The 26,786-nt window shown below is 45.2% G+C and overlaps 2 protein-coding genes across 3 annotated transcripts in view; one reads left to right on the top strand and one right to left on the bottom strand.

The window, feature by feature from the left end:
- LOC144255092 (stearoyl-CoA desaturase-like) overlaps window positions 1-4,035 on the bottom strand; it is a 30,767-nt gene extending 26,732 nt beyond the window's left edge. Inside the window, exon 1 of the mRNA XM_077799112.1 lies at window positions 4,023-4,035. Within this exon, the coding sequence (XP_077655238.1) occupies window positions 4,023-4,035 (13 nt within the window). The remainder of the gene's footprint in view (window positions 1-4,022) is intronic.
- A 318-nt stretch (window positions 4,036-4,353) lies between these two features.
- LOC144254875 (polycystin-2-like protein 1) lies at window positions 4,354-25,790 on the top strand. Of its 2 annotated transcripts, none has more exons than XM_077798612.1 (15): window positions 4,354-4,627; window positions 5,101-5,214; window positions 15,415-15,542; window positions 15,961-16,214; window positions 17,219-17,443; window positions 17,584-17,812; window positions 18,445-18,615; window positions 18,801-18,982; window positions 19,254-19,374; window positions 20,443-20,541; window positions 20,730-20,851; window positions 21,951-22,077; window positions 22,837-22,955; window positions 23,200-23,323; window positions 24,934-25,790. In XM_077798612.1, exons 1-15 carry the CDS (start codon window positions 4,393-4,395, stop codon window positions 24,991-24,993), a joined length of 2,310 nt encoding a protein of 769 aa, XP_077654738.1. In that variant the 5' UTR covers window positions 4,354-4,392; the 3' UTR covers window positions 24,994-25,790. The 2 variants fall into 2 exon arrangements, with proteins under 2 accessions (XP_077654738.1, XP_077654739.1); XM_077798613.1 differs by having other exon boundaries at window positions 4,531-4,634.
- The last annotated feature ends 996 nt before the right edge of the window (window positions 25,791-26,786 follow it).

Genomic DNA, 26,786 nt, shown 5'->3' with positions numbered 1-26,786 from the left:
GTTTGGTGGGAGAGTGTAGCTGGATTCATCCAGAAGAGCAGGAACACAGTCCCATTCAGGGGTGGGAGGATACTATGAACAAGTCACTGGGGAAGGATTGAGAGAAGGGTGTGAGATCAGCACAGGAGATGAGAGGTGAGGGGTGAATTGTCTCTCCCCGAGGTTGGAGCAGACATGGCACTTAGTAAAGAGTCCTGAGGATGGAGGATGCTCCTTCTCCAAAGGAGCGCAAGGGGGCCATGAGGATGGGCTTTACAGACTGCCGGCTACAGGGCAAGTCATTGACCAAGAGCATTCATGTGGGTCAAAATTTCCCAGGGATTGATTCTCTCCCAGGCCAGACAGAATCAGCTAGAATAATGAAGCTGGACAAGCCTGTCCCTGGGAGACACAGGATCTCCCTGGTGGCCTATTTTGTTTCCCTAAAGGTATCACAACCCTTTTCTTGGGCTGTACTGCAGTCATTCACCCAATCTCCCCTCCCTGCCACCCCCATCTAGCTCTCTAGGGGTCAGACACACATCATGCCTGACAGCCCTGGGCCTAACTGGGCCCCCTCCCTCTGTTCTCTGATGGTGTTTCCCTCACTGAAAGCCATGCCACTTGTCCATTCTCAGTCTGCTTCTCAGAGGACCAAGCTTCACGCAGATTTCCACCAGGCCTCTGGAATGATGAATTCCTATGGGTAAGAGCCTGTTGGCAGAGGCAGACATGAGCCTACAGTGTTACTCAGAGGAAAAAGTAACAGGAAAGAGTTGGGGAGAGAAATGGTTCCAGGACAGGGACTCTTTGTGTTTGTCTGCTTTTCCTCAGAAAAGAGACAGGGTGATGTTTCTGCTGCCACCTGGTGGCCAATTCAGGCAAAGCATTTTTGTGGCCTCTGCTGTGCTGTGATTGAGCTGGAGAGGGAAGAAGTAGAGAATTTGCTCTGGTGTTTGGGGTCCTCCCTCCCCTGTGTACAGCAGACATTGGAGGAATCCTAACTTCCCCGAATGTGTATTCTTCCACAAAGGCCTGTAGTTTTCCTCACTTCCTGCCCTTGCTCACACTGCCTTCCCTGGATGCAAACAGAGAGGAAGTCAATATCTTGACCATGACAATCCAGATTCTGAAGCCTATCACCAGCAGTTGTCTCTCTGGTCCTGGGTTTCTTCACCTGTAAAAAGAGATAATAAAAACCCACCCCAGAAGATTCCGTGAAAATTAACTAATCTCTTATACTATCAAATGCCTGACTTCTGCATGGTTAACAAATGGTAGTTAATTCTTTATTTCTCTCTTCATACGTTATCCATTCTTCAAAGTCCACCTCAGTGGCCATTTCCTTCCAAATTTCCTTCCTGTCCCAATTACTCTCCTTCCTCTGCACCACTCTGAGCCTCTGTCCCTCAAGCTGCTGTTCCCACACTTGTCACCCAGTCCACTCGTACTCCTCCCAGCTGGGATCTCCATGGAAGTGGCCATCAGTAGAGTGTCTTGTTGCAAAGAGGTAATAGGCAAACCTGCCACAGGTCTGGCTTCCACATCAAGAATAGACTGTCATTGTGGGGTGCAGTGGCACACACCTATAATATCTGTGACTCAGTGAGGAGGATTGCAAGTTGGAGGTCAGCCTGGGAAACTTAGCAAGTCCCTAACTCAGAAAATAAAAAAAGGATGGGAATGCAGTTTTGTGGTAGAGGGCCTCTGGTTTCTATCCCCAATAACAATAAATAAAAAATTAAAAATTTTAAAAATCCACTATTGTGATTCCTGCTGAAGTGGAGAGCTGGTGCTGTGAAGACCAGCAGCCAGGACTTCATCTGAGTCTGGGATCAAAATGAGCAACAAATCTTCTAGTACTGACTGCTGTCTTTCCAAAAATAATTGTTTTTCTGAATATGACAGCACTCATGATCATTGCAGGAAAAAAAAAATGAAGATAAAAACCCCTGTAGGGCTGGGGCTGTAACTCAGTGGCAGAGCACTTGCTTAACATGTGTGAGGCACTGGGTTCAAACCTTAGCATAAAAATAAATAAATAAAATAAAGGCATGCTGCCCATCTACAACTACAAAAAATAAAATTAAATAAAATTTTTAAAAAAACATCTATAATTACACCATCCAGAAATGACCCCTGATAATTTTTAATTCAATTTTACTCTGTGAATCAAAGTAAGTATAAGATACACTTAAAATTGCTATATTATAGGCGTGTATTCCAGATTTTTCACACAATATGTGAAGAGGAGTTTCTCTTGACATTAAATATAGTTAAATGTTAATTTCTGCATGATTGTTCTGATGTGAAGTATCATAATTTATGGAACTTTTTTATAATGTTGAAACTTTAGGATCACATTTTTCTGTTTTAAAAAACTGTTATCACTGATGCTGATGGGAGTATCAGAATAGATTCTTAGATTGGGATTATGGGTTCGAGGGAATGAAGGAAAGGAGCTCTTGCTTCTGAATTCACATTCAGGAAACTGTTGATTGCTGTGTAGTTTCACCAGCTTCTCACTCAGCTATTCTAATATAAGGTGTTCAGCACTAGTGCAGTTCCCTGAGCTTTTTTCCCCAGAGAAAACAGTCACCTCAGAGTGCATGTCAGTCAGTGTTTGGTACGGAGGAGAGATGGGCATTGGGTATCTAGGAAGACTCACTGACAGTCAACCAGGAAGTTCACCTCCTTCCTAATATCTGGACCTAGGACAAGAGATTCATGCAGCTGACTCAGGTACAACAGCAAGGTTTCAAACCAGTCTTAGAGCTGTGCACTTAGAAGGGGCACACTGTGTTATCCAATGGCTCAGCCCAATTCTGGGTTTTCTGGGAGCAAGATCTCCTTATAGAAACACTCAAGACTGCTAGGCATGGTGGCACACGCCTGTAATCCCAGTGGCTCAGGAGGCTGAGACAGGAGGATCCTGAGTTCAAAGCCAGTCTCAGCAATGGCAAGGCATTAAACTCTGTAAGACCCTGAGTTCAATCCCTGGGAGGAGGAGGAGGAGGAGGAGGAGGAGGAGACAATCAAGACTGAAGACCACCACCAGACTGACACTTTGTTGAACTTGGAGGTGAACTTCAGGGAAGTGCAGCTACAAAGCAGCCCTAAGCAGGGAGCCAGGAGTTGAGGGCAGTTCCCTGCAGCCATCTAGGAAGAGGAACTGCAGGATGGCCAGGAGCACTTGTGGGGTCCACATATAGAACTTGACTGTAGGTGAGCCAGGGCTGGTGATCAGAGGCCAGCACCAGGCACAGACAGGGATGTGCTCAGGGTCCAAGCCAGGTTTCAAGCAGAGACCTGAGGTAGAAAGAAAGCAGACCAATCCCACTATCTTTTGTATTGCCATTTTGTGCTCTTGACTGCAGTTCTAGGCCCAGTATTAGAGTTCCAGGCTGGGTCCAAATACCCACTCCACCCACCACCTCCATAAGGAGTCCCAGGTGATATTGTCCTTGCCCCTTAACTCTCTCATCCATTCTTTCCAGCAGGACCCAGACTTCTCCTAAATTGAATCCAATACCCCCAAAACACCCTTATATGGGTGTGCCTCATCCATGAGCCATGGAGGGCAAACCTCAGAAAAGAATCCAATAATCTGGATTATTAGATGAATCCAATAACCTCTTCAGTCCTTTTTCAATCCCTATCAGGGGTCAAAGAATCTGTCCCCTAAGATCTGAGGCAGGGGCTTCTCCTGCCATTATTCTTTCCTGTGGCTATGGGGGTGGGTAAGGAAGGGAAACGCCCTTCTCCACTCACTAGGGGACAGACAGTTCAAGGGGAGACCTTGAAAAGCCCATGGGCTGAGCCTGGTAGGGAGGCAGCACCTCTCAGTCTCCATCCCTGGCTTTGGTCCCCACCCCGATCCATGTCGGCCCTTTGAGGTGCTTTTAGTGGAAATCAGCTCCAACCTGCAGTGGAGTCTGGCAGCTTCCCTCTTCCCTCAGCTCCTCTTACTCCCCTTTCATCATCTCTTCCACTGGGACTCAGGACATCCCTCCCCAGGCACCATCTGCTCCCCCAGCACTCACCTCTGTCATCCATCCCGCTTCTGCTCTACCTGCACATCACCTTCCCCTTCCCCTCTTTCTCCTCTTTAAACCCTGACTCCCATTTTCCTCAAAGCCCCTTTTTTTTGTGCCCTGAGACTTGCAGAGAGAGAAAGAGAGAGAGAGAGAATCCCTGACAGGATTGATGGTCAGCTCCATGCTCTGTCCTTCCTTGCTCCCTCCCCTAGCCAGTCACAGACTCCTCCCAAGGCAGGAGGCAGAGGCTGGGTGAAAGCAGTTGCTCTCAGAATCCCTTTACCTGGCCCTCTGTGGGGTAGGCCAGGCTGTGCCTTTGTCCATTTCTCCAGGAGAGAGTGGGCACCTGGAGTGCCAGGATCCCACCTCCATCCACATGAACGTCATGGAAAGTCCTGAAGGGCAGGAGATGCAGAAGCTGGGGAACAGAGCTTGGGACAACCCTGCTTACAGTGGTCCCCCTTCTCCACATGGGACACTGAGAATCTGCACCATCTCCAGTGTGGGGCTCCCACGGGCACAACCCAAGAAGCCTGAAGATGGACCCCAAGAGAAGACACAAGGAGCTCTGGTGTCCAGCTGCTGTCTCCATATCTGTCACAGAATCAGAGGTACTGGGTGTGTGGGGAGGGCTTCTCTGGGGTATTGGAGCCAGACATTTTGAGGAGTGAAAAGGTACTGAAGAAGAGGTGAATTCTCAGTGTCCCTTTGTAACTTGCCTGTGTTGGAGCCTGGCCCCAGGACACACAGGCCAGTCTTATGATCTGCCAGGGGGCACCTGGAACAGTCATTCCTCTGGGGGCCCATTGGGGTGCATGGGAATCAGGTTGAGGGAGGACACAGCTGGGATGAGGCCCTAGACCTCCCCACCTGGAACAGGTGCCTAACTTTCATGACTTGGCTCTCTGCAACTCTGAGCCCTCACCCATCTGCTTGAGGGAGATGGGAACAGGGCTGGCCTGGTGTGGGAAGAGGAACCAATTCTGTCAGGGGACAAGGGATGGGTAAGGAGATGGGGTGAAGTCCAAGGACAGGTGGGAGGGGTACTGGGGGAAACATGTTGGCATCCCTCCAATACTCTTAGGACTCTGGGGAACAACCCTGACTGAGAACACAGCGGAGAACCGAGAACTGTATATCAAGACCACCCTGCGGGAGCTTCTGGTGTACACGGTGTTCCTGCTGGACATCTGTCTGTGTAAGTAGCGTCTGCCTCCGTGGATGTCTGTCAGTGGGCGGTATGTGCAACATCTGCATGCACATGTGTGTAGGTGATGCCTGTGGGGCCGTGTCCACCTGTGTGAGCAGACTGCACCCTGGGAGCTCTGTATATCAACATTCAGCTCCTGTTTACTGCCTTTTCAGCCTAAGGCATTTCTTTGACAAAGAACTTGTCACTGCAATCAGTGAAAGAAGGTGGGTTCATGAATGTGGTTTTGTACAGAATAACAAGGGGAACCCAGGTTTTAAGTGCAAATTCCTGATACTGACTCAGCAGCACTGTTTTCTGCTGGAGGTGGAAGTTTTTTACCTTTCTGGAAAGAATGGAAGATCACTCCAAACTCCTTTCTGTTTGTGGTTTTCATGTGGTTAGTTACTGTGCTACATTTGGTCCATGACTCTTTAGGGGCAGGAAGAAGACAATTGTGGCCTTCAAGCTCAGATCCCTGAGAAGAGAGTGAGGATGAAGGGTGAGATGGGGTCCCAGGGGAGAGCCTATCACCCACAGGCAGCTGGGGCAGCTTCTATGAAGCTCTAGCTGTGCACCCGAGCTGGGGAGGTTTGGTGTCTGAACTCAGAGAAGCAAGTGGAAAGATCACAGGGAAGCCTATGACAGATAAACTCAAAGGACTGTAGGTGATAATGAAGTTGAGCCATGCAGAGGCTCCTAGGCTGTACAGATGAGGGTAAAACCTTTATATTCAGTTCCTTCCTTCCTTGAAAAGTTGCATGGCAAGAGGGGTTTTACCTGCTTGCTGGTGGTGCCCGTGTAGTTGTGTATGTGTGTGTGTGTGTCTGTGTGTGTGTGTGTGTGTGTGTGTGTGTGGTGACTGACGCTCAACCCGGCTGTGGTGCCTCCTTACTTACTCATCCTCAGCAGGCTCTGTGATTTGAGGGTGCACAAATCCTTGGAAAGTGAGATGTAAAGTTCTCATAACAGAGGTGTTGATAGTAAATGTCATCATCTCTGTGAATCATCCCCACTGTGTGGGACCCCTGGGGGCTGGACTGATGAACTTGCTTCTGCTGTGTGCTGTGGGGACTCACTGTGCTGGGCAGAAGGGTCTGCTCTGGGGGCTTCCCTCCTACACACAGCACAGTGCAGAGGAGACTGTGTAGGGACAGTGGTCAGACCAGGATTCACATTGTGGGGCCATTGGATTCCTTTCAGAACATGACTGTCAGAGACTCATTTGTTGATGTATTGATTTTCCATTCTAACCCTCTCCTTCCTCACATCCCATGACTGCAGCTGAAATACACAAGCAGAGCCTTTTTCTGCAGATGACCAAGACATCTAGGTGGAAGCTATAGAGTCCTGAAGCCCAGAAGTCCCATCAGCCTATGGTCTCCTCTTCCTAAAAGCTCAATGCACTTGTGAGTGCCAGATGGTCTGTGACTTGCCAAACTCTAAATCAAAGGCTCAGTCTAATAACTATAGAATCTTGGTGTGAGGTTATAGAATAAGCAGAGAACTCTTTCCCTGTTACCCCTCCTGCGTGGCTTTGCTGATGTCCAAGCGGGCACAGCCTGGGGAGGGTCCATGGGGATTTCACAGTCTCACAGGGAACCCACTTTGCTGTGGGCAGCTCTCTTTCTTTCCATTTATGGAGCTCCTCCTGCTGTTCCAGACATTGAACTGGGGGACAGAGATGACTGATACTTGAGCCTTTACCCAGAGGGCTTCACCTTCTCCTTTTTAGGATTTTCTTCTATCGAGCCATCTACTTTCAATTTGCTTTCTGAAGAAATAGCCTTTCAACTGTTGGAATGAACATAGTGACCATATTTCTCCTTAGTCATCTGTTCTCCAGCTTAAATAATGTCTGTTTTCTCAAGAAAGCAGTCATCATAACATGGTGTCCAGGGTGGTATTGTGCAGAGATTGAAGGTGTGGGCTCCGAATCTGCACAGATTTGGCTTCAAACACCACACTCTGCCATTTACCATTTGAGAAAACTTGAGCAAGTTGTCTAATTTCTTTGATTGTCAATTTCCTCACCAGTAATTACTTGATCCAATATGATTGTATGAGTATTATGTGGGCTACTCTCCATGAAGACTGAGACTCAGTGCCTGACATATATTAAAACCCATTTCAGAGTGTTCACCATGCTGGTTTGCCTGTCTCCAGACCTGATCAATTTGATGCCCATTATTGGACAAAATACTCCTTGGGCAATCTCACAGCTAAAACCTGGGATGCTATTACTTCTGGTGAACATTCAAGCTGAGAATTGAGAAAGAGGATTTAGCCTCTTGAAAGGAAAATGAAGAGATAAGAAGTTTCAAGGAAGAGAGGTTGGCATGTTCCAAGGCCCAGTAGGGACAGAAGGCACAGTTTAGTGAAGGTGCGTCATTGTGGCTGGAGCAGAGATGGGGAGGAGCAGAGAGGTGAAGAGATCAAGGCTGCTGTGTAAGCAGGGAAGGCCAGCAAGGGCCTGTTTGGGCATGACATGGAAGGGACATGGAAGGGTCATGGAAGGGACACTGAAGGGGCCACTGAAGGCTTCAAAGCATAGGAGTGACATGGTACATTTGAGTTCTCCTAATTCTGGAGGGAGAAGAAAGTCCTGGGCAGAGAGGTGTCTCTGGGAAATTTGAGCAGGAAAGGTGATGGTCCTGTGCTGAGCACATCCGCGGTATATTTTATTTAACCCTCACAGCATTCTTACCAGGGTCACTGAGTCAGTTTAGTTGATTTAGCGTGCTGGTTAAGCACTGGAGCTCTGAAGTCAGACTGTCTGGGTTCAAGGCCTGGCACTTCCAAGTGTGATCTGAGCAAGTTTGCTAATTTCTCTTAGCCTTGGGTAGCAATCACGTCCACCTGATAAGATGGCTGTGATGGTGGAATGAAATAGCCCCCCAAAATTGTGCTAAGAATTTAGCATGTCTGTCTGTCTCTCTGGCACATGATAAGTGAGGTCTACTGTGCAGACTATAAATCTGTACTGCAGCATCATGAACCCAGGGAGCAATGGAGGTTAAAGGAAGGAGAAATAACCTGAAACCTTTTAATCTCTGAAAACCTTCAGCTTCTCTGGAGTTGGGATCTTAGTACTCCTTGAAGTCATTTCATTCATTATATGACCTGAAGATGTGCCATTGAACTGCCTTTGACCTTGAGAATTAAAGTCTTCACCCTCAAAATACCAGACTCCCAAGAATGCTGTGAAACTTGGAAAACTTCATATTCTGAGCATCTTCCAACAAATAGTAAAATAATATTCATGCTAATTCCATCCTTTCCCTGACTCTTCCTTCTTTCAGGTAAATTTTTGGGCATTATGGACCTTGATTATGGTCTCAATAAGTCTATTTTCGCACTCTCCAATATGCTGGCTTCAACATCCTAGCGTCTGCTCCCTGTTCTGTTAGCCTCCCTGAACGCTGCCATCTGCAATTAGGTGATACATTCTCAATGGGGATCAAAGTTACCTAGTTGTATTAAGTCACACACCTTCATTTAGAAATCCATCTTAAATATGTTCTCATGTTTCTGAGTATTTTATAAATTTTCATTTTAATGATTATAGTTATACTGCAATTAAATAAAACATTTACATTATTATTTCAATATCTGCCTTTTATGGGTATACACACACATACATACATACACACACAGTTCTTTTTTCACTTTTGTTGATTGTTTCCTTGGGAACTTCCAAAGAGTCAAAATATTAGACCAATAGATAGTATTGTTTCCTTGGTGCTAGAGACAAAATACTATCATTTTGTCTCTATGCCACTACTGCTATAAGATCACATCAATTTCATCTTAACCTCATGAAAATTGGATTCTCTCATTCATACCTTTTAGGATTAAATAGGTATAAAATGGTACAATTGCCTTAATTTTCTTGGGTTTGATTACTAATGAGGGTGGATAGTTTCCTTATGTTTTAGAGTATAACACTTATTTTGTGTAAATTGCATAAGACACTCTTTAAGAAGGGGGAAAAGGAGAAGGGAGGGATCATGGAGAAGCTGGACCTCTAGACCCTGGGTAGGGAACCAAGCACCAGGGCTCTCATTTCCAGCACCTGGTTCCTAGGACTAAAAGAAAAAACAACACATTTACACATCACCTGGGTAGCAATCTGGCCTAGGATGGGCCCTAGTAGCCTAGCTCAGACAGCCCTACTGACCACATCTCTTCCCCCCCTATGCTTTAACCCAGGAATTTAGTGGCTATTCAGAGACTGATCTGGCTGAACAGAGCTATCTTTTTATGCAGGCAGTGTGGGGGAACCATCAATTTTCTCACCATAACAATATCACCTGTGCAGCCCTTGAAGCCTCACAAAGAGCTTTCACACCTAGGATCTCACTGCACCCTGACAGCATTCCTATAAGGGATAGATGTTATTATTTCCATTCTGAAGATTAGGAAAATGTCATTACAAATACAGTTCCTGAGTCGTGGAGTCCATCCTGTCCCATAATGCTCAGCAAGGAAAGTGCTAGAGAATGAAGGATCTTCCTGCCTGTCTCTACTGCCTGCCCCCACACCACCACCATGATATGTAAGGGTTTCCAGCTCTTTCTTTGTCTTTTTGGAAAGAAGAATGGCTATGACCTTTTGCTGAGGAAGGAGACATTGAAGGTCTTTGTATAGAAACAATGGCTACTTGTTTTAGGAGATATCTCAAAGGTCGTTATCTCAAAGGTACAGCTTGTAAGAGATGCTCTGAGCCAGAACAAGACTGGGTCTGATTACTATGGAGTGGGGAAGAGGTCAGAAACCTTTGGCCTTTGGTGACTCATGTCTGCCCAACAACTAATGTTGACTGGATACTTTTTACCCATTGCTGGCTGTGAAGAAAAGCCTACCTTGATTCGCTATGCTTCCTTTCAGTGGGTTTCAAGGTTCTATCCACAGTTTGGTAGAATCCTTCATTATTTGGAGAGGATGAAGCAATCTTAGAGATTGGAATAAAATTGTCTTTCTTCCCCCCTTATCCCCCCACTTCAAATCTAGGGATCGCATATACTAGGCAAGTGCTGTACCACTGAGCTACATCCCTAGCCCTTTTTTTTGGGGGGGGGGATGAATTTTTATTTGGGCTTCTCACAGTGGTTAGAGCCACTCTGTCTTCAGAACAGTCACAGCACAGGAAATGCGTCACTGAGACTGCCCAGAAAAATCTGACCAGCTGAATCTTATTGCTAAATCTTCCGACTGTAGCACCAAAGCCTCCAACAATCCTTTCCTTCTCATTCATGTGGAAAACCAGACTCAACCTAGTCTCTCTGTTCCCCTGACTATTCCTTCAGTTCCCTGTCTCCTTCTCCGAGCAGGAAGCCTCCAGCAGCAGTGGCCAACCGCAGCTTACTAGTTAAGCCCAGCTTGGCCACTGTGCTTCTTCTCAGGCCTTCAGGGTAAGATGCTTCAGTGAAGCCAACAGTCAACTCTCAGACCAGCTCCCCGCTGGGGAAAGAAACCTAGAGGGTCAGATTCATCCATTTGATCAGTTAAATGCAGAAGGATTCATTTTGGTAAAACTTGTTCTCCTTGGAGACACTTCAGTGAGTTGTCTGTGATTTCCAAAGGAAGGTGGAAGGTAGGCATCTGAGGGCTGCTGTGCTGTGGCACCCCTCTGGCCACACGCCAGTCTGTCTGGGTCCACTGAACTCAGCAAAGGAAGGACTGTGCTGTGGCACCGTGGAGTCCACCAAAGCCTCCTGGCAATTCTGGGCAGGCTGATGTCTGGGCCACAGCAAGGCCAAGCTTGTCACTGAAGAGCCAATCAAGCTTCTGTCTGAATTCCACTTTTGCCTTCTATCCCAAGTGGTTGTGGACACCCTCTGGGGGCTGAGACCGAAGGCAAGGAGTAGCGGAGGGAGGCAGAGAGGTTCAGAGCACGCTTCCATTAACACAGACAGGACACAGGCCTCTGAGTGTCCCTGGAGCAATGTGCAAATTGCAGTGATGAACAGAGTGAAACCTCTACCTTGAGCACAGTATCTCAGGCAAACACAGGGGGGCGCCGTCGACAATGCTGCCAAATACACTGGAGTACACAGTCAGACATTTGTTCGGTAAACAGTAAATGCATAAAATAAATTACCTTGAGAGGGCCATGTTTGCTTCAGACGTGTGGTTAACGTGAGCAGGATGGCTGCCATTCAAAGTATCTTCACAGGAACATGGGGTGTGGGGCTCACACACAAGAGACACCTGTAATCCCAGCAGCTCAGGAGGCCAAAGCAGGAGGATTGCAAATTCAAAGCCAGCCTCAGCAACTTAGCAAGGCCCTAAGCAACTTTGCAAGACCCTGCCTCAAAAAAAAAAAAAAAAAAAAAAAATTAAAAAGGGCTGGGGATATGGCTCAGGAGTAAAGTGCCCCTGGGTTCAGTCCCTAGTGGGATTGAATTAATAAGAAGAAGAAAAATAAGAAGTTGTTATTAAACACCAGGCACTATGCAAAATGAACAAAGCACAGTCCTTATCCCTGAGGAGCACACGACAGGATTACTGGCAGGTATTGAGCATCTGCTGTTTTCCGTACAATTTAGAGATATCATCTTTAACTTCACAACTTGTAAGAAAGTTACTATATTTCTTTCCTTATAGCTGAGAAAGCTGAAACTCAGAGGCTAAGTTTATATTGTAAGTGGCAGAGCTGGGATTTGAACCTAGGTTCTGTCTGGCTTGAAATTTATGCTCATTTGATGACACCAAGTTCATTTGGGGCCATCTTCCTCAATAGAACTTTTTGAGGATAGAAATCATGATACACAGCAAGGTATTTTGTACAATTGTAGATTTTGAACAATGTCTGTTTAACATATATAAGAAGTCTGTAATAATTCACATTCATAAACTGATAATTTTGTCTATTACATATCAAAATGTGGAGTATTTGAAATAGTTTGGGCTTCACAAAATAGTGATGGAAAGCATCTCTCATTTATGTTCACTCCCACCTACATATAATTACTCTTTCAGCATAAATTACAGACATAATGCTTCATTATTCCTAAATACCTTAAGGTGTACCTTTGCACAAAGTACAAAATTTGCAAAAATAAGAATTAACAAGGAAGAGAGGGTATTTAGATAGAAAGAAGGTGTTAAATAAGTACTAAACCAAGTTTAGACCCTCACTTTAAAGGGTTTTAAGTTTCCTTCTTGATCTTACCAATTCAATGTATTTTAATCAGAGTTACAAAGAAGTATGAATACTGAATTTCCATGTGTCAAGAAGCATTTGACCAGGTAAATTTATCTTAGAAGGCCAATTATCTTAGAAACCATAATCTTTACTGTCTTGAGTAATGATTGTAGATATTATGCCTCCATAAATTATTGATAGCCCTCCAGAGCAATATTAATTCTGGACATTTAACTTGGAATCAGAGATGAAAAAAGGCTATCACAATGAATACCATCTATTGGTCATTCAAGAGGTTTAATCAGCCTATGTCATTAGGAAAAGTTCAGTTCAGTTCATAGTTGCTGTGTAATCTCTCAGCAGACAGAAGTTAAGTTTCCTGTGGGAACCCACTTTTCAGATCCAGAAAACACCATTTTCCAGATCCTAAGGCCAGATGTGAGTTAGAGAGAAGTGAAGGTGGTATGTCTGAACTTTGTTAACAGAGTAGAGTGGGGAAATGTGAAATAGTGCTTTCTTCTTTGTTGATTCCCTGGACCCCCAGCCTGCAAGAAGTATGATGTTAAGTACCAAATCAGGGTTCATTCGTTGCCCCCCGCATTTCCTCCAAGATTATAGACAAACTCCTATCCACCCCAGTTGTTCCCTTTCCAATGGGATGGTGACAGAAAATATGGCCCAAGATCTGATAAAGAAAATTCTTGAAGGGAATTGCTCACAAGAGGCTGATAAATACTACATTAAACATTTTCATGTATATATATATAATATGTTATATGTTAACAAAGTTCAGACATACCACCTTCACTTCTCTTCTCTCTAACTCACATCTGGCCTTAGTTCTGGAGAATGGTCGTTTTCTGGATCTGAAAAGTGGATTCCCACAAGAAACTTAACTTCTGTCTGCTGAGAGATTACACAGCAACTATGAACTGAACTGAACTTTTCCTAATGACATAGGCTGATTAAACCTCGTGAATGACCAATAGATGGTATTCATTGTGATAGCCTTTTTTCATCTCTGATTCATATATATATATATATATATATATATATATATATACACATATATATATATTTCCTACTCTTCACCCAGATTTCCCAGATATAAGTATTTTACACACACACACACATACACACACCATTACTTTTAAGAGTAAATTGCAGCCCGACATACTTGTGCATGCTTGTAATCCCAGTGGCTCGAGAAGCTGAGACAGGACGATTATGAGTTCAAAGCCAGAGCAAAAGTGAGGCACTAAGCAACTCAGTGAGACCCTGTCTCTAAATAAAATACAAAATAGGGCTGAGATGTGATTCAGTGGTTAAATGCCTCTGAATTTAATCCCCGGTACCCACCACCATCAAAAAGAGTAAATTGCAGCTAAAATGTTCCATTATTCTTAAATACCTTAAAGTATATTTTTAAAACTGAGAATGTTCGGGCTGGGGTTATGGCTCAGTGGCAGAGTGCTTGCCTCTCTCATGTGAGGCACTGGGTTCAATCCTCAGCATCACATACAAATGAATAAACAAAATAAAGATATTGTGTCCATGTGTAACTAAAAAATACTTTTAAAAAACTGAGACTATCCTCTTATCAAAGACAGGAAATTATCATTTATCCATCATTGTTATCTAATGAATAGAACTTATTGCAGTTTCACTAATTAATAGCTATTAAAGCAAAAGAAAAAATTATAGTCCAAGATCCATTATAGGATCTCATATTACATTTAATTTTTATTGTTGTTTATCCCCTTTTAAGGTTGAGAAGTCCTTACCCTTTCTATGTCTTTCATGACCTAGCCCTCAAATTTTGAGTAACAAAATAAACAACAATAACAAATTACAACCCATGGTGAGGGGAAGCCAAGAATTCATGAGTTCAAACTGATACGCATAAATGAATAAGGTGGAAGGGAAATTCTTTCTCAAAATAATACCAACTAATTAATTCAGAAGGAATAATGGATTGAAAAAAATTACTATTTGGTAATCATATTAATAATAATCAAAGTTATCAATAGACTTTCATCTAGTAGGTAAAATATTGGTGAGTAAGAGGATATCTACATGGTATATCCACAAAATGCATATTGACCATAAAATGAAAAATCATATTTTGCTGCTGGAGAAACCTGGTAGACCCTATCTTAAAAAGGGATCAAAGTTAACTTCCCCCGTAAGGAGACAAACAAATAATACGTCCCTCCTGATGTGATGCTCTGAGAAGGACACAATATTACCTATATGACACTCCTCCTTAAAATGTGTAAGTTAAATTTAATCATAAGGAAGTGCCAAACAATCCAAAATTGAGAGACAATCTATGAAATAAGTGATATATTCTCTTCAAATCCTCACTTTTAACCAGGAATCCTGGGGAGGGTCCCTTGAGAGATCTACTTTAGGCACATGGGACTGGGTGTATGCTTATGAGCAGCTGAGGGAGATCCAGGTCTTTTTAATCTGGGATGTTCTGAGTCCCTCTCTCAGGAGACAAATGTGCCCATCAGGATGCACTAGCCATGCCTGCTACTCCCATGACTGCAGAGTCACTGACTCAAGAAGACAGGAGACCACATCTGTATTGTAAACTTAAGAAAAAAAAAGTGTTGTATTGTAAAGTGTTTGGCCAGAGTTTTGGAGTGATCTAGAATTTGGAGGCACTTCCAAAAGGCATAAAGAGAAGAAAAATAAAAGGAAGCACCATCCAAAGCAGATGACAGAAATATCTTGCCTCTGGGGAGTAAATATTAGGAATTAAATTGAATCAGGAGAGAAAAGTGAAATTCTAAGATGGCAATATCAAGAGAGAGTTACTGAGTGGAGTTCAGTGTCTCTGAGGTGAGTTGGGAGGAGAAGAAGAGCCTTGTGGCCTTACCCTTCCCTAATGCATTCCCTAGTTACCCCCAGAGCCACCATCAGCGTCCCCAGCTATCTCTAAGTGTAGGTAGGTAGCACCTCTGTTCCAAGGGCAGTGGGCTTTCCTGTCACCTCTGGGGAATGGAGATGGGAACTATGAGAATGACACATTCTCTGGGGTTGTTTTCTAGTGACCTATGGGATGACAAGCTCCAGTGCCTATTACTACACCAAAGTGATGTCTGATCTCTTCCTACATACCCCGTCAGATACTGGCGTCTCCTTCCAGGACATCAGCAGCATGGCAGACTTCTGGGATGTGAGTATGAAATTGCCTCCTGTCTATCTTCTGCTTTTCAATGGCCTGAAATCACAGGCCAGAGCATGGGGATGCCAGACACCAGACAATGGACCATATGCTCAAAGATCAGGTCAATCAGGAATCAGGCTGAGTCATGAGTTAGGCTGGAGTTGAGGTGGAGGTGAGTGAGGGATCGGCATGTTGATAAGGGAACGAATCAGAGGTTAGACCAGAATTGGGGGTGAGAGGGTGGGCTGAACCTCAAAATGCATTTTACACATAGAGTCAACTCAGGATCTGGTCAAGGTCCCTGGATCAACTGGTCAGTTGAGGGCTTAAACAAAAGACACCAGGGACTAACTGGTGACCAGAGAGTCAGGATGAAAATCAGTAATCAGGAGAAGGCTGGGTCAGCCCAACCTAGCCTGTGGTCCAGTTTGCCCAGGGCCCACTCCTCGACAGTCTGTACTGGACCAAGTGGTACAACAACCAGAGCCTGGGCCACGGCTCGCACTCCTTCATCTACTATGAGAACCTGCTCCTGGGGGTCCCAAGGCTGCGGCAGCTGCGGGTCCGCAATGATTCCTGTGTGGTGCATGAGGACTTCCGTGACGACATTTTGAGCTGCTATGATGTCTACTCTCCAGACAAAGAAGAGCAACTCCCCTTTGGGCTCCTCAATGGCACAGCGTGAGTGAGCCCCCAACCAAGGCCATAGGGCTGCCCCTCTGAACCTGACATCATCTCAAGGAGTGGGAACCACTTCTGCCAAGGCTTCAAGAGCCTTAGGGGTTTACACTTCAGGGGACTTGATGGGCGTCTCCCTGAGTCCCAAGTGCAAACTGTAAGGACATTGGCGTGTGTCACTCAGGCGTAGAGGAGACAGACTAGCAGATAGTCTGTAGCCTCTGATCCTCTTTCCACATACAGGTCACAATTACACTGACCCTTCTCTGCAGGCAGTCCCCACAGGGAAAGCATCTCAGTGCAGAAGTCCCTTGGGAGTGTGATGAAGGGGTGAAGTTGACACTGTCACAAAAGTCGTGGCTGGAGAACCCAGCCCTTGAGACTCATGGGGGAGAAACAAGAGGTTTCAGATGAATGAGATGAAGGAAGTAGAAGAAGGGGATGGACAGGACAGAATGGGGAGGAAATAGGGGTCCCGCTTAGAAATTTGAGGTGGTAGAACGGGGAATCTGTGGGTCAAACAGCCATGAGAGCAATAAGAATCTTTTCTGTATTTACAGTCAAGGTGCTTCCCTTATGGAGACGGCTCTGGTTTGGGCAAAAGTGGAACTTGTCTTTGTCATTGAAAAAAATAGTGGAAAATGAGGAGATTTACATTTGAGTTTCCATTCTGTCACTATATAGCTACTTATCTTGGAAAACTCTGAATCTCAGTTTCCTTTTCTGTAAAATGTGGATAATACTTACTCCCTTCTCACTTCTCGTTGTTATTAGAATCAACCAAAATAATATGTGTGAAATACATATTGTATAATGTATATATATATATATCATGTTATATATACATGCATACACATATACATATGTACACACATAGTGTGTGCATAGATATATGATGTATATGGAAGTGTAAGGCCCAGAACATCATAAGGTGTTACCATCATCTTGGAGATGAGCTTTTGGGCTGGCTCAGACTCTCTTTGCTCAGATGGCTTTTTCTGTGGCAGGTGGACATACCACTCCCAGGAGGAGTTGGGGGGCTCCTCCCACTGGGGGAGGCTCACAAGCTACAGCGGAGGTGGCTACTACTTGGACCTTCCAGTGTCCCGACAGACTAGTGCAGAGGCACTTCGGAACCTTCAGGAGGGACTGTGGCTGGACAGAGGCACTCGGGTGGTCTTCATTGACTTCTCTGTCTACAATGCCAACATCAATCTTTTCTGTGTTCTGAGGTGGGCCCTTTTGCCTGGCTGCTGGTCCCTGTGTGCTATGCTTGAGATCCTTCCCTAAATATAGGCCTTGGATAGATGTGGGAAGGAGGGGATATAGGAGGAGTTTTCCCAGTCTACCCCCAGTCTCTGCTCCCCTACAGACTAGTGGTAGAGTTCCCAGCCACAGGAGGTGCCATTCCATCCTGGCAAATTCGCACAGTTAAGCTGATTCGCTATGAGAGCAACTGGGACTTCTTCATCGTTGGCTGTGAGATCATCTTCTGCATCTTCATCTTATACTATGTGGTGGAGGAGATCCTGGAGCTCCACATGCACCGGCTTCACTACCTCAGCAGCATCTGGAATGTACTGGACCTTGTGGTCATTTTGGTGAGGGACAAATGTTTGGGACATGGAACATACTGGGGAAGGAGGGGCATCCATCTTGGTGGGAGCTCCAAGTTCTTCCTTTTGAAGACTGAGCCCTCCTTCTGAGTTCGGGTCAAATCACTGTGCCACAGCTCCCTGGGTGAGAGGGTGAGGTTCCCCTGACTCAGCCCTTGGGGAACCCTATCTCCTACATGTCCTCTCCTCTCCTGTGGTCTAGGCCTCTGCTTTTTACACACTTGATATTCTTTCCTGTCCTGTTTTTTGCCCTTATGACCTGTCCCCCTGAAAGCCCTGCCTTTTCTTTTCTGTTCAAATATTCTGCTCCTTCATTTTCATCTATCAACTGATCAAGGTTTGAAAGTGGTGGGGGTGGGAGAAATATCTTTCTTGACTCTGGTTCCCTGTGGCCTTATACATTTGCCACTGGCCCTAGAGCCTTCTCTCGGGCTTTAGAACATTCAAATTGCTCTCAATCACCCTCTCTGGCTTTATCTAAACCTGAGCTAGTGAACACCTCAGCAGGGAGGGGTGTTTCTAGCCCACCTGTCTTAACTGCCCCATCTCTCTTGTGGGACCTCACCTTTGAACTTCCCTTGAGACTCCCTGTCAACCTCTTGATCCCTGTGTGACAGCTTTCCATTATGGCCATGGGTTTCCACATGTTCCGAACCCTGGAGGTGAATCGGCTGATGGGTAAGCTCCTGCAGCAGCCAAACACATATGCTGACTTTGAGTTCCTGGCCTTCTGGCAGACACAGTACAACAACATGAATGCTGTCAATCTTTTCTTTGCTTGGATCAAGGTACATGGGGCTCTCCTCTCCCAGACCTGCCATAGGGCACTTACTCTCCCCTCCTTCATACCTATCTCATTTGTTAATTTCTGTGGCCTCCATAGTTCCCCTGGGATGGGCTTTTTTTTAAAAAAAAAAAAAAAAAAGCATTTTTCACCTTTTCTTCACCACTGCATTTGTCACGGCTTTTGCAGATATTCAAGTACATCAGCTTCAACAAAACCATGACCCAGCTCTCATCTACACTAGCCCGTTGTGCCAAGGACATCCTGGGCTTTGCCGTCATGTTCTCCATTGTTTTCTTTGCTTATGCCCAGCTTGGCTACCTGCTTTTTGGGACTCAAGTGGAAAACTTTAGCACTTTCATCAAGTGCATGTGTGTATCCCACTCTTCACCCTCTGCCCTTCACCTTCCAGCTCCTTGGGGAAAATGGGGGACACATGTGGGCATGTCTCTCCTTAAGGTGTCTGGGTTAAAGTCTCAAGAAGCCCAGGTGAATGCTCAAGTCATTTACTAACCTGTTTTGTATCAGATTGGGACAGAGGTGGAGTGATGGGTGTGTCTGAAGTTAGTTAAGTGGGATAGGGTATGGATTGGGGCTAGAGTTTGTTTACGCTCTGGGTGAAGCCCTGACTTGGTCTCTCAGTTTCACTCAGTTTCGGATAATTCTTGGGGACTTTGACTACAATGCTATCAACAATGCCAACCGCATCCTGGGCCCTGCCTACTTTGTCACCTACGTCTTCTTCGTCTTCTTTGTGCTCTTGGTGAGGATCCCCCTGGGGGATTCGGGTGGTAACGTAGGGAGCATCCAGGGTAGAGTTTTGACCCCTCTGTTCTCTACTCAGGATTATGATGGGTCATTACTTTAATCAAGGACAGAGAGTGCATGTGTGCATGTGGTGGGGGACATTCCTTTGAACCTTCCCAGAGCTGGCTAATGTGGTCAGCATGTCCAACATAGTCAGGAGGTTTTCTTCCCTGAAGGAAAATCAAACTCCTACCCTCCAAGGATGGAAAAGGAGAGGGAATTGCCTCCTGAGAAGTAGCTGCCCCTAGAAGCTTCTATGCCTATTTTCCCAAGATGATCCTTCCTATGGAGACCTTTTATTGCTTTTACTGATTTCTACTGTCATGATTTGGTGGTTGTTTTCTCTCCCTGCCAACTGGGAAATATCTGGGATCTAGATTTTATTTTTATTAACATGGTCAGCAAATCTCTCTCTCTCTCTCTCTCTCTCTCTCTCTCTCTCTCTCTCTCTCTCTCTTTCTCCCCACTAACTCTTCTTCCTCCTCTACTACTTCTTCTTCTCCCTCCTCCTTCCAACCTCCTCCTCCTCCCCCCTTCTTCCCTTCTTTTCCCTCCCTTCTCCTTCTCCTCCTTCTTTTTCTTTCAGTTCTAGGGATAAAACCCAGGGCCTTGTACATGCTAGGCAAGTGGTCTGCCTCCGAACTGTGTCCTAAGCCCCAGAGTTTCTTTGTCTGATCAATCACTGGGGATACAGACACCAATTGGGGAATAGATGGTAAAGAGAGCACAGTTCTACTCTCATCTCGAGAAGAAGTTCCTAGCGTCAACAAGTGGCATGTTGGAGTATCTGTGTCAGAAAGATTATGCAGCAACTGAGAATGAGAATGCTGGGTTGATGAGGGAGCAAGATCCATCCCTAACAGAAATGTGCTGAAAGGCTGGGCTCTCCGACCCTGAGAGGCAGGGTGGGCTACAAAGCTGAGGTTGGGACCATTGGGCCCTTTAGAACATGTGTCTGTGGCATGAGTTCAATGTTTTTAATGGGTCTGAGGGTGAGGACCCATGTCCCCACTTTATCCTCCAGAACATGTTCCTAGCTATCATCAATGACACATACTCAGAGGTCAAGGAGGAGTTGGCTGGACAGAAGGATGAGTTGCAACTTTCTGACCTCCTAAAACAGGTGACTATGCAGTCTCCTTGAGCTCCTCTCTGCATCTGCCTCTGTGAATGATCTATTTCTGGCGGTCATAGAAGCCTATGCTGCCCTTTTGACTTTTCCCTGAAAGCCTGACATATTTTGGGTGGAGGAGGAATGCAAGGATGATGAGATGTCTATGGGGACTTTTGCCTGTTTCCTTTCCCTTTCAGAGCTACAACAAGACCCTCCTACGGCTGCGTCTGAAGAAGGAACGGGTTTCAGATGTACAGAAGGTTCTGCAGGGTGCAGAGCAGGAGATCCAGTTTGAGGATTTCACCAAAACCTTGAGGGAGTGAGCAACCAGGCATTCAATCTTCTTTATTTTGGTCAATAAGTTCTTGATTATCAACTATACATCTTTTGTCTATAAGCTTTTAGCCTTGGTCTGTGGGCCTCTGACCTTTGCCCATGGGTTTTTATCCTTACCTTCAGAATTGTTTTCTTTTAGAGACCAAGGTATCTGGCCATAGTCTATAACATCCTGGACCTTTCTGAACAACTCTAAGTGTAAAACAACATAATTCCTCATTATTGTATAAATGCCTCATTCCACAAAACATTGAACAAACACCAGTTGTGGACCAGGAACTGAGTAGGGGACAACATAACTAAATGAGACAAAGCCTTTGTCCTGTAGGAGCTAATAGACACATAGGGAAATAAATCAAATCACAGAAGTGACATGAAAAGAGAGGGCACATGGAGAAAAGAGAGTTACCAATTCTATTTAGGCTTAAGGGTCGGCTTCCTGGAAGAGGTTATTTCTTAATAAAGTTTTGGAGGATGAATAGCTTGTGAGTGGACAAGAAGAGGAAGGCCTTCTGAGACATTAAGTCATATACACAGGCATAGGAGTGTGAAACTAAGAATTCATAGAAGAGAAATAAGTAGCTGAGCATTGCTAAGGTTTCAAATAAAAGGTGGGTTATAGCAGGAGATAAGGTCAGAGAAATGGGCAAGGGCCACTTTGGGAAAGGCCTTGAACATCAAATCTATCCACACACTAGGATGCCCAGGAGAGATTTTTAAGCAGGGAAGGGGTATATCTAGACTTGCATTTTATTTTACTTATTTTTTTGAGACAGAGTCTCACTATGTTGCCTAGACTCCTATCAAACTTGTGGACTCAAGTAATCCTCCTATTTCAGCTTTACAAGTATCTGGCACTATAGGCATGAGCCACCATAGATAGCTATTAGACCTGTGTTTTAAAATGTTAGTTACTCTAGTTGTATATTGAAGGATGATGGATTTCTGGAGCAGGAAGTAACGGGAAGTTGGGCGTAGGGCATAGACTCTAACTAGAGGCTAATAAAAGGGTAAGGAATCCATAGTTGAGTGATCACACCCTCAACAAGACAGAAGTCATTTCATGATCCTGTTCTCCTCAGGCTGGGGCATGCAGAGCATGAGATCACTGAGCTCACAGCTGCCTTTGCCAGGTTCGACCAGGATGGGAATCACATTCTGGATGAGAAGGAGCAGGAACAAATGCGACAGGACCTGGAGGAGGAGAGAGTGAGCAGGGCTGGCTGGTGGGGAGTCAGTATAAGGATGTTGCTCCCCTTCCTCTCTCCCCAACACGCCTGGATCACAAACCCAAACTGAAAATGTTCCCATAGAGGAGCAGGAAAGAGCTCTCGAGAATAGTGATTCTCCTACTGTTGCACATTATATATCCCGAGGAACCTTTAAAAATCCTTATACTCAGGCCACACATTCTAGACCAATTAGATCAGAGGCGGTGGGAGTGAGGCCCATACTTCAATACTTTCTAGAGCTTTCTAGGTGATTCCAATGCATAACCAAGGTTGAGAACAAGTCCTGCAAAACAAAGACTTAGGAAAAATGGAGCAGTTGCCCTGACAATTCCCTCTGAAGATCTGCTTCTTCCTTGGGATTTTCAGTTCCTCAGCTGTTCCTACTCAGCCTGCTCCATCCCTATCCACTATAGACTAAAAAAATCAAGGCCAGGGTGATAGCAGTCCAGAGAGAAAGGATGAAAAATTTTGGTACTGTCTCTCCTCTCCGGAATGGAGTTGGATTCTAGTGAACACCTCAATTAAGATTTTGAAGAGCTCACATTTTGTTTCTTTGGGAAGTGACTCCCTCTCCAGAAGTTAATCCAGCACCATCCTGACCCTATTGTCTCCAGTTTGGGAGGGAAGAGGGATAGAAAGAACTGAAGCCCAGAGCTCACTAGAGCAGGTAATAGAATAGGAGCTGATGCCTTCTCAGAATCATCTTATCCCCTCTAACCTCTGACTTCCTGATCAGGTGGCCCTCAGTGCTGAGATTGAAAACCTGGGTCAGGCAACTGTGCAGAGCCCAATGAGCAAGTTGGGCCCAGAGGCTGCCAGAGCAGAAGGCTGGGTTTGCGGAGAAGAATTCTACTTGTACGTGAATCCAGGAGCCCAGGGTAGCTGTGTCTGTAATATCCTATGTTGAGTTTCTTTCCACAACTTCCAATTCCCTGTCCTAGTCCAGGGAGAACTTTTGCTTCCCTGTGATTCTCCCTTCAAGGTTGGGCAACACCTTCCTTATTCCCATTCAAATACACATCATTCTGTTATTTCTGTCCCTGTAGACACCCATCTCCCCAATGATCTGCTCCCTTGGTCACTCTTCAATCCTTCACAGGCTCACAAGGAGAGTTCTGCAGCTGGAGACTGTTCTGGAGGGAGTTGTGTCTCAGGTTGATGCTGTAGGCTCAAAGCTGAAGATGCTGGAGAGGAAGGGGTGGCTGACTCCCTCCCCAGCAGTGGTGAGTGGCCCATGATCTGGGTCCTCTAAGTTCTCCAGAGATGAATGCTACTATCTTTTCCCACTCATTTAGGGGTGGGGAGACTTTTTGTGTATGTGTGTGTCTGTCTGTGACACTGGGGATTGAACCCAGGGGTGTTTTACTACAGAGCTACATCCCCAGACTTTTTTTTTAAATTTTATTTTGAGACAGGGTCTTATTCAGTTTCCCAAACTGGTCTTAAATTTGTGATCCTTCTGCTTCAGCTTTCCCAAACACTGAGATTACAGACATGGGCCACCACACCCAGCCCCTCAGTGGTGGAAAGAGTTGAACATTTTTGAAAGACCTATGTTTTCAGGGTCCTAGGGAAACATGTTCATAGTTGTCAGCATATCAGTGGAGGTGATGATGTAGGAAAGGTTTGCAAGTTGTTGCCCTGGCCTAAGGCCTAAGCAAGGTCTGTTTTTAAGTCTGTTTGGCTTGTGGTAACAATCATAAACTGGGTGGCTTGCAAACAACAGAAATATATTTCCAACAATTTGGGAGGCCAAGAATTCTTAGATTAAGGAGGTAGCAGATTTAGCATCTGGTGAGGGCTTGCTTCTTGGAGATTGCTGTGCCCTCACATAGTAGAAGGAACAAGGTAAACTCTTTTTTTTTTCTCAGTATCAGGGACTGAACACAGGGTTGCTTAACCATGGAGCCATATCCCTAGTCCTTATTTGTTTTTAAATTTTGAGACAAGGCCTTGCTAAATTGCTTAGGACCTTGCTAAGTTGCTGAGGCTGGTTTTTGCAGCAGTCTGGCTGGGCACAATTCAGGAGCCACTTGTCAAAAGAAACTAACTTTATTTTTAGAACTACAAACGCCAAGCAAAACAGCTCCTCAGGAAAAAATAACCCTCAGAGCCCAACTGCCACCACCAGCTTCCACAAGCCTCTCTCCCACACAAACCTCACCACCTCCCATAATCCTCCTGCTCTTGAGGCCGATTGGCTGGGTCGCGTGGGCGAGCCAAAGAAGTCCCCCAATGAGCAGGTCCGTGGTCTGAAAGGGCAGGGAAACAGCCCAATGAGCAGCTCCGTGGAGGAGCCAATCAGCTAGATGTTGCTGGGGCCACTGTGAGCCAATCATCAGCTGGCAGTCTGAAGGGCAGGGAAACAGCCCAATGAACATCGCCATCACCGCAGAGGAGCCAATCAGCTAGATGTTGGTGGGGCCACTGTGAGCCAATCATTAGCCGGCAGCTGGAAGTTTGCTGGCAGCTGGAAGTTTGCTGGGGCCCTTTTGGCTGTGGCTGTCAACAGGTTTTTATCTTGCAAACCTTCTGCTTTAACCTCCCAAGCCACTGTGATTACAGTTGTGCCCCACTGCACCCAGCTGGGAACTCTCTTTTATAAGGGCACTAATCCCCTTAATGAGGGTTCCACACTCATGACCTAATCACTTACCAAAGGTCTCACCTCCTAATACCATCACATTAGGGGCTAGCATTTCAATATATGAATTTTGTGAAACAAAAACATTCAGTCTCTAGCAGTCTGGATTATCTGTAATCAGATATGGAGAAAAGAAAGGTGGGAAATATACTATTCCTTAAGATAACGTATTTCTTTTTATTCCAACAGGAGGATCAAGCAATTTGGGAACACCTGCAGCTAGCCACAGCAGTGACTCCAGCCCCATAGGAAGTCCAGGAGAATGGAGGAGGGGTCCTAAAGCATCAGTAGCAGGCTCCTCTCTCTCTCTCTGTCTCCACAGAGGCTTCTTCTCTACATGCTCTCCACTTCTAGGGCAGTAGGTCCCACGTGGATGCTGCTGAGTCCCACCCTTTACCTGGCCTCTTCAGCCAATGTTACTGTGTGTAGCTGAGCATCATGTTTAGGTTTTTGACTCAGTGTTTCTGTGTGTAGCCACATAGCTTTGTGAAATGACATTTCCAACTGGGCTTCTTACTGCATGTACACTTAGCTCTGCAATAGTAATAAAACCATGTCAATAACAAACAGGATAAAGGAATGGAGGGTAAGGACTCTCCCTAAGCACCTAGACAGACATGATTTGTGAAAAAGATAGAAGCCAAGAGAGTAGGTTGTGTCTAGCTGTACTTGCTAGTAAATCTTACTCTTATTTGTGCATCTAGATCTCTATTGCTAGCATCCATGGGTTTCTTGTATTCCCCTATAGAGTTTCCATGTAAAAGAGAAGGGGGAGCCTTAGAGGTGAGTAGACTCTGATGAGGTAATATTCCAAAATTGCAGAGTTGTTAAAGTGGTGCTCTGCCATAGCAAAGTCAACAAAGGCTTTTCCGGAGAATTCTGCCTCTTGGAGTTCCACTTAACACTGGGATTTGAGGGGGCTGTAATTCAGAAGATGAAATGGAGCCTGAAGGGAATTAGGCAAGAAAATGACCTCAGGATTCAGACATCTTTGGAATATGTGTTAGCCTCTGATTCTATTTTTCCATAGGATAATGTGGGTTTCCCAGGTGACTATCAATAAAACTCTTTCAGAAAACCAGGTTTTGTATTTGCTTCTGGGACTATAGCAGTAAGAAAAGAGTTTGGAACTGCAAGCCATTATATGCTTGGTCTGGGATATGTTCATATTCTCTTGAAAGTATGGGGTAGGAGCAGTGACAACATGAAGGAGATGGGCTGCCTCAGGAGTCCTGAAATAGAACTTTTGGCTTGTAGCAATGTTTTGAAATGGAGGGTACTATGATTGTTCCATATGGGAGAATTGAGACAGATGACTTAGGGAGACCCAGTTCTCAGTGGGGAAAAAGTCAGATTAAGAGGGGTTGGAGGTGGGGGTAGCTTGCATGTATGTTTGTGCATGCAGAGGGACAATGACTAGGGATAAGGCAAGAAACCCCTACACTAAGATTCTGAATGACCATGACCCTATATCCTGAGACTTGTAACTCTTCCCTTTCTTGCGACCTTTACCCTTATTCATTTTACACCTTACATTGCTTCCCAGTCACTTTTTCTCATTCAATCCCCACCCCCATCTCTGTTCTCCCATCCCACTAAGTAATCTATACACCTAGGAAACTTATGAAATTGTTAGATGCAATTAAAACAACCAGAGTATATCCTCAACCCTAAAAAGTTAGGTTTCAAGCTCTCTTCAAAAAAGGTTGTATCTGCCAGGTGCTGTGGCCTACAGGCCTGTAATCCCAGAGCCTCAGGAGGTAGAAGCAGGAGGATCGCAAAATAAAAGGCTCAGCAAATCAGCATGATCCTAAACAACTTTCGAGACCCTGTCTTAGAATAAAAATGCCCCCACCCCCTACACACACACAAAGTGTGTATCAAAAGAGAAGCAGGTGCCAGCCTGCACTTACAAGAAACTGGGATCATTGAATTGGTATTAATCCAGGACACTGAGAAGGTGAGTATTTAGGGTCAGGGATCAAGACTTGAAGGTTTCCCAAAGCCTGAATAAGACTCCCTGCACAAGCAATATTTTGGTC

Source organism: Urocitellus parryii, chromosome 5 (assembly GCF_045843805.1).
Source record: "Urocitellus parryii isolate mUroPar1 chromosome 5, mUroPar1.hap1, whole genome shotgun sequence".
Classification (NCBI taxonomy): Eukaryota; Metazoa; Chordata; class Mammalia; order Rodentia; family Sciuridae; genus Urocitellus; species Urocitellus parryii.
Note: the sequence above shows the minus strand (reverse complement) of the source record. Positions and strands in the feature narration are given on the sequence as shown.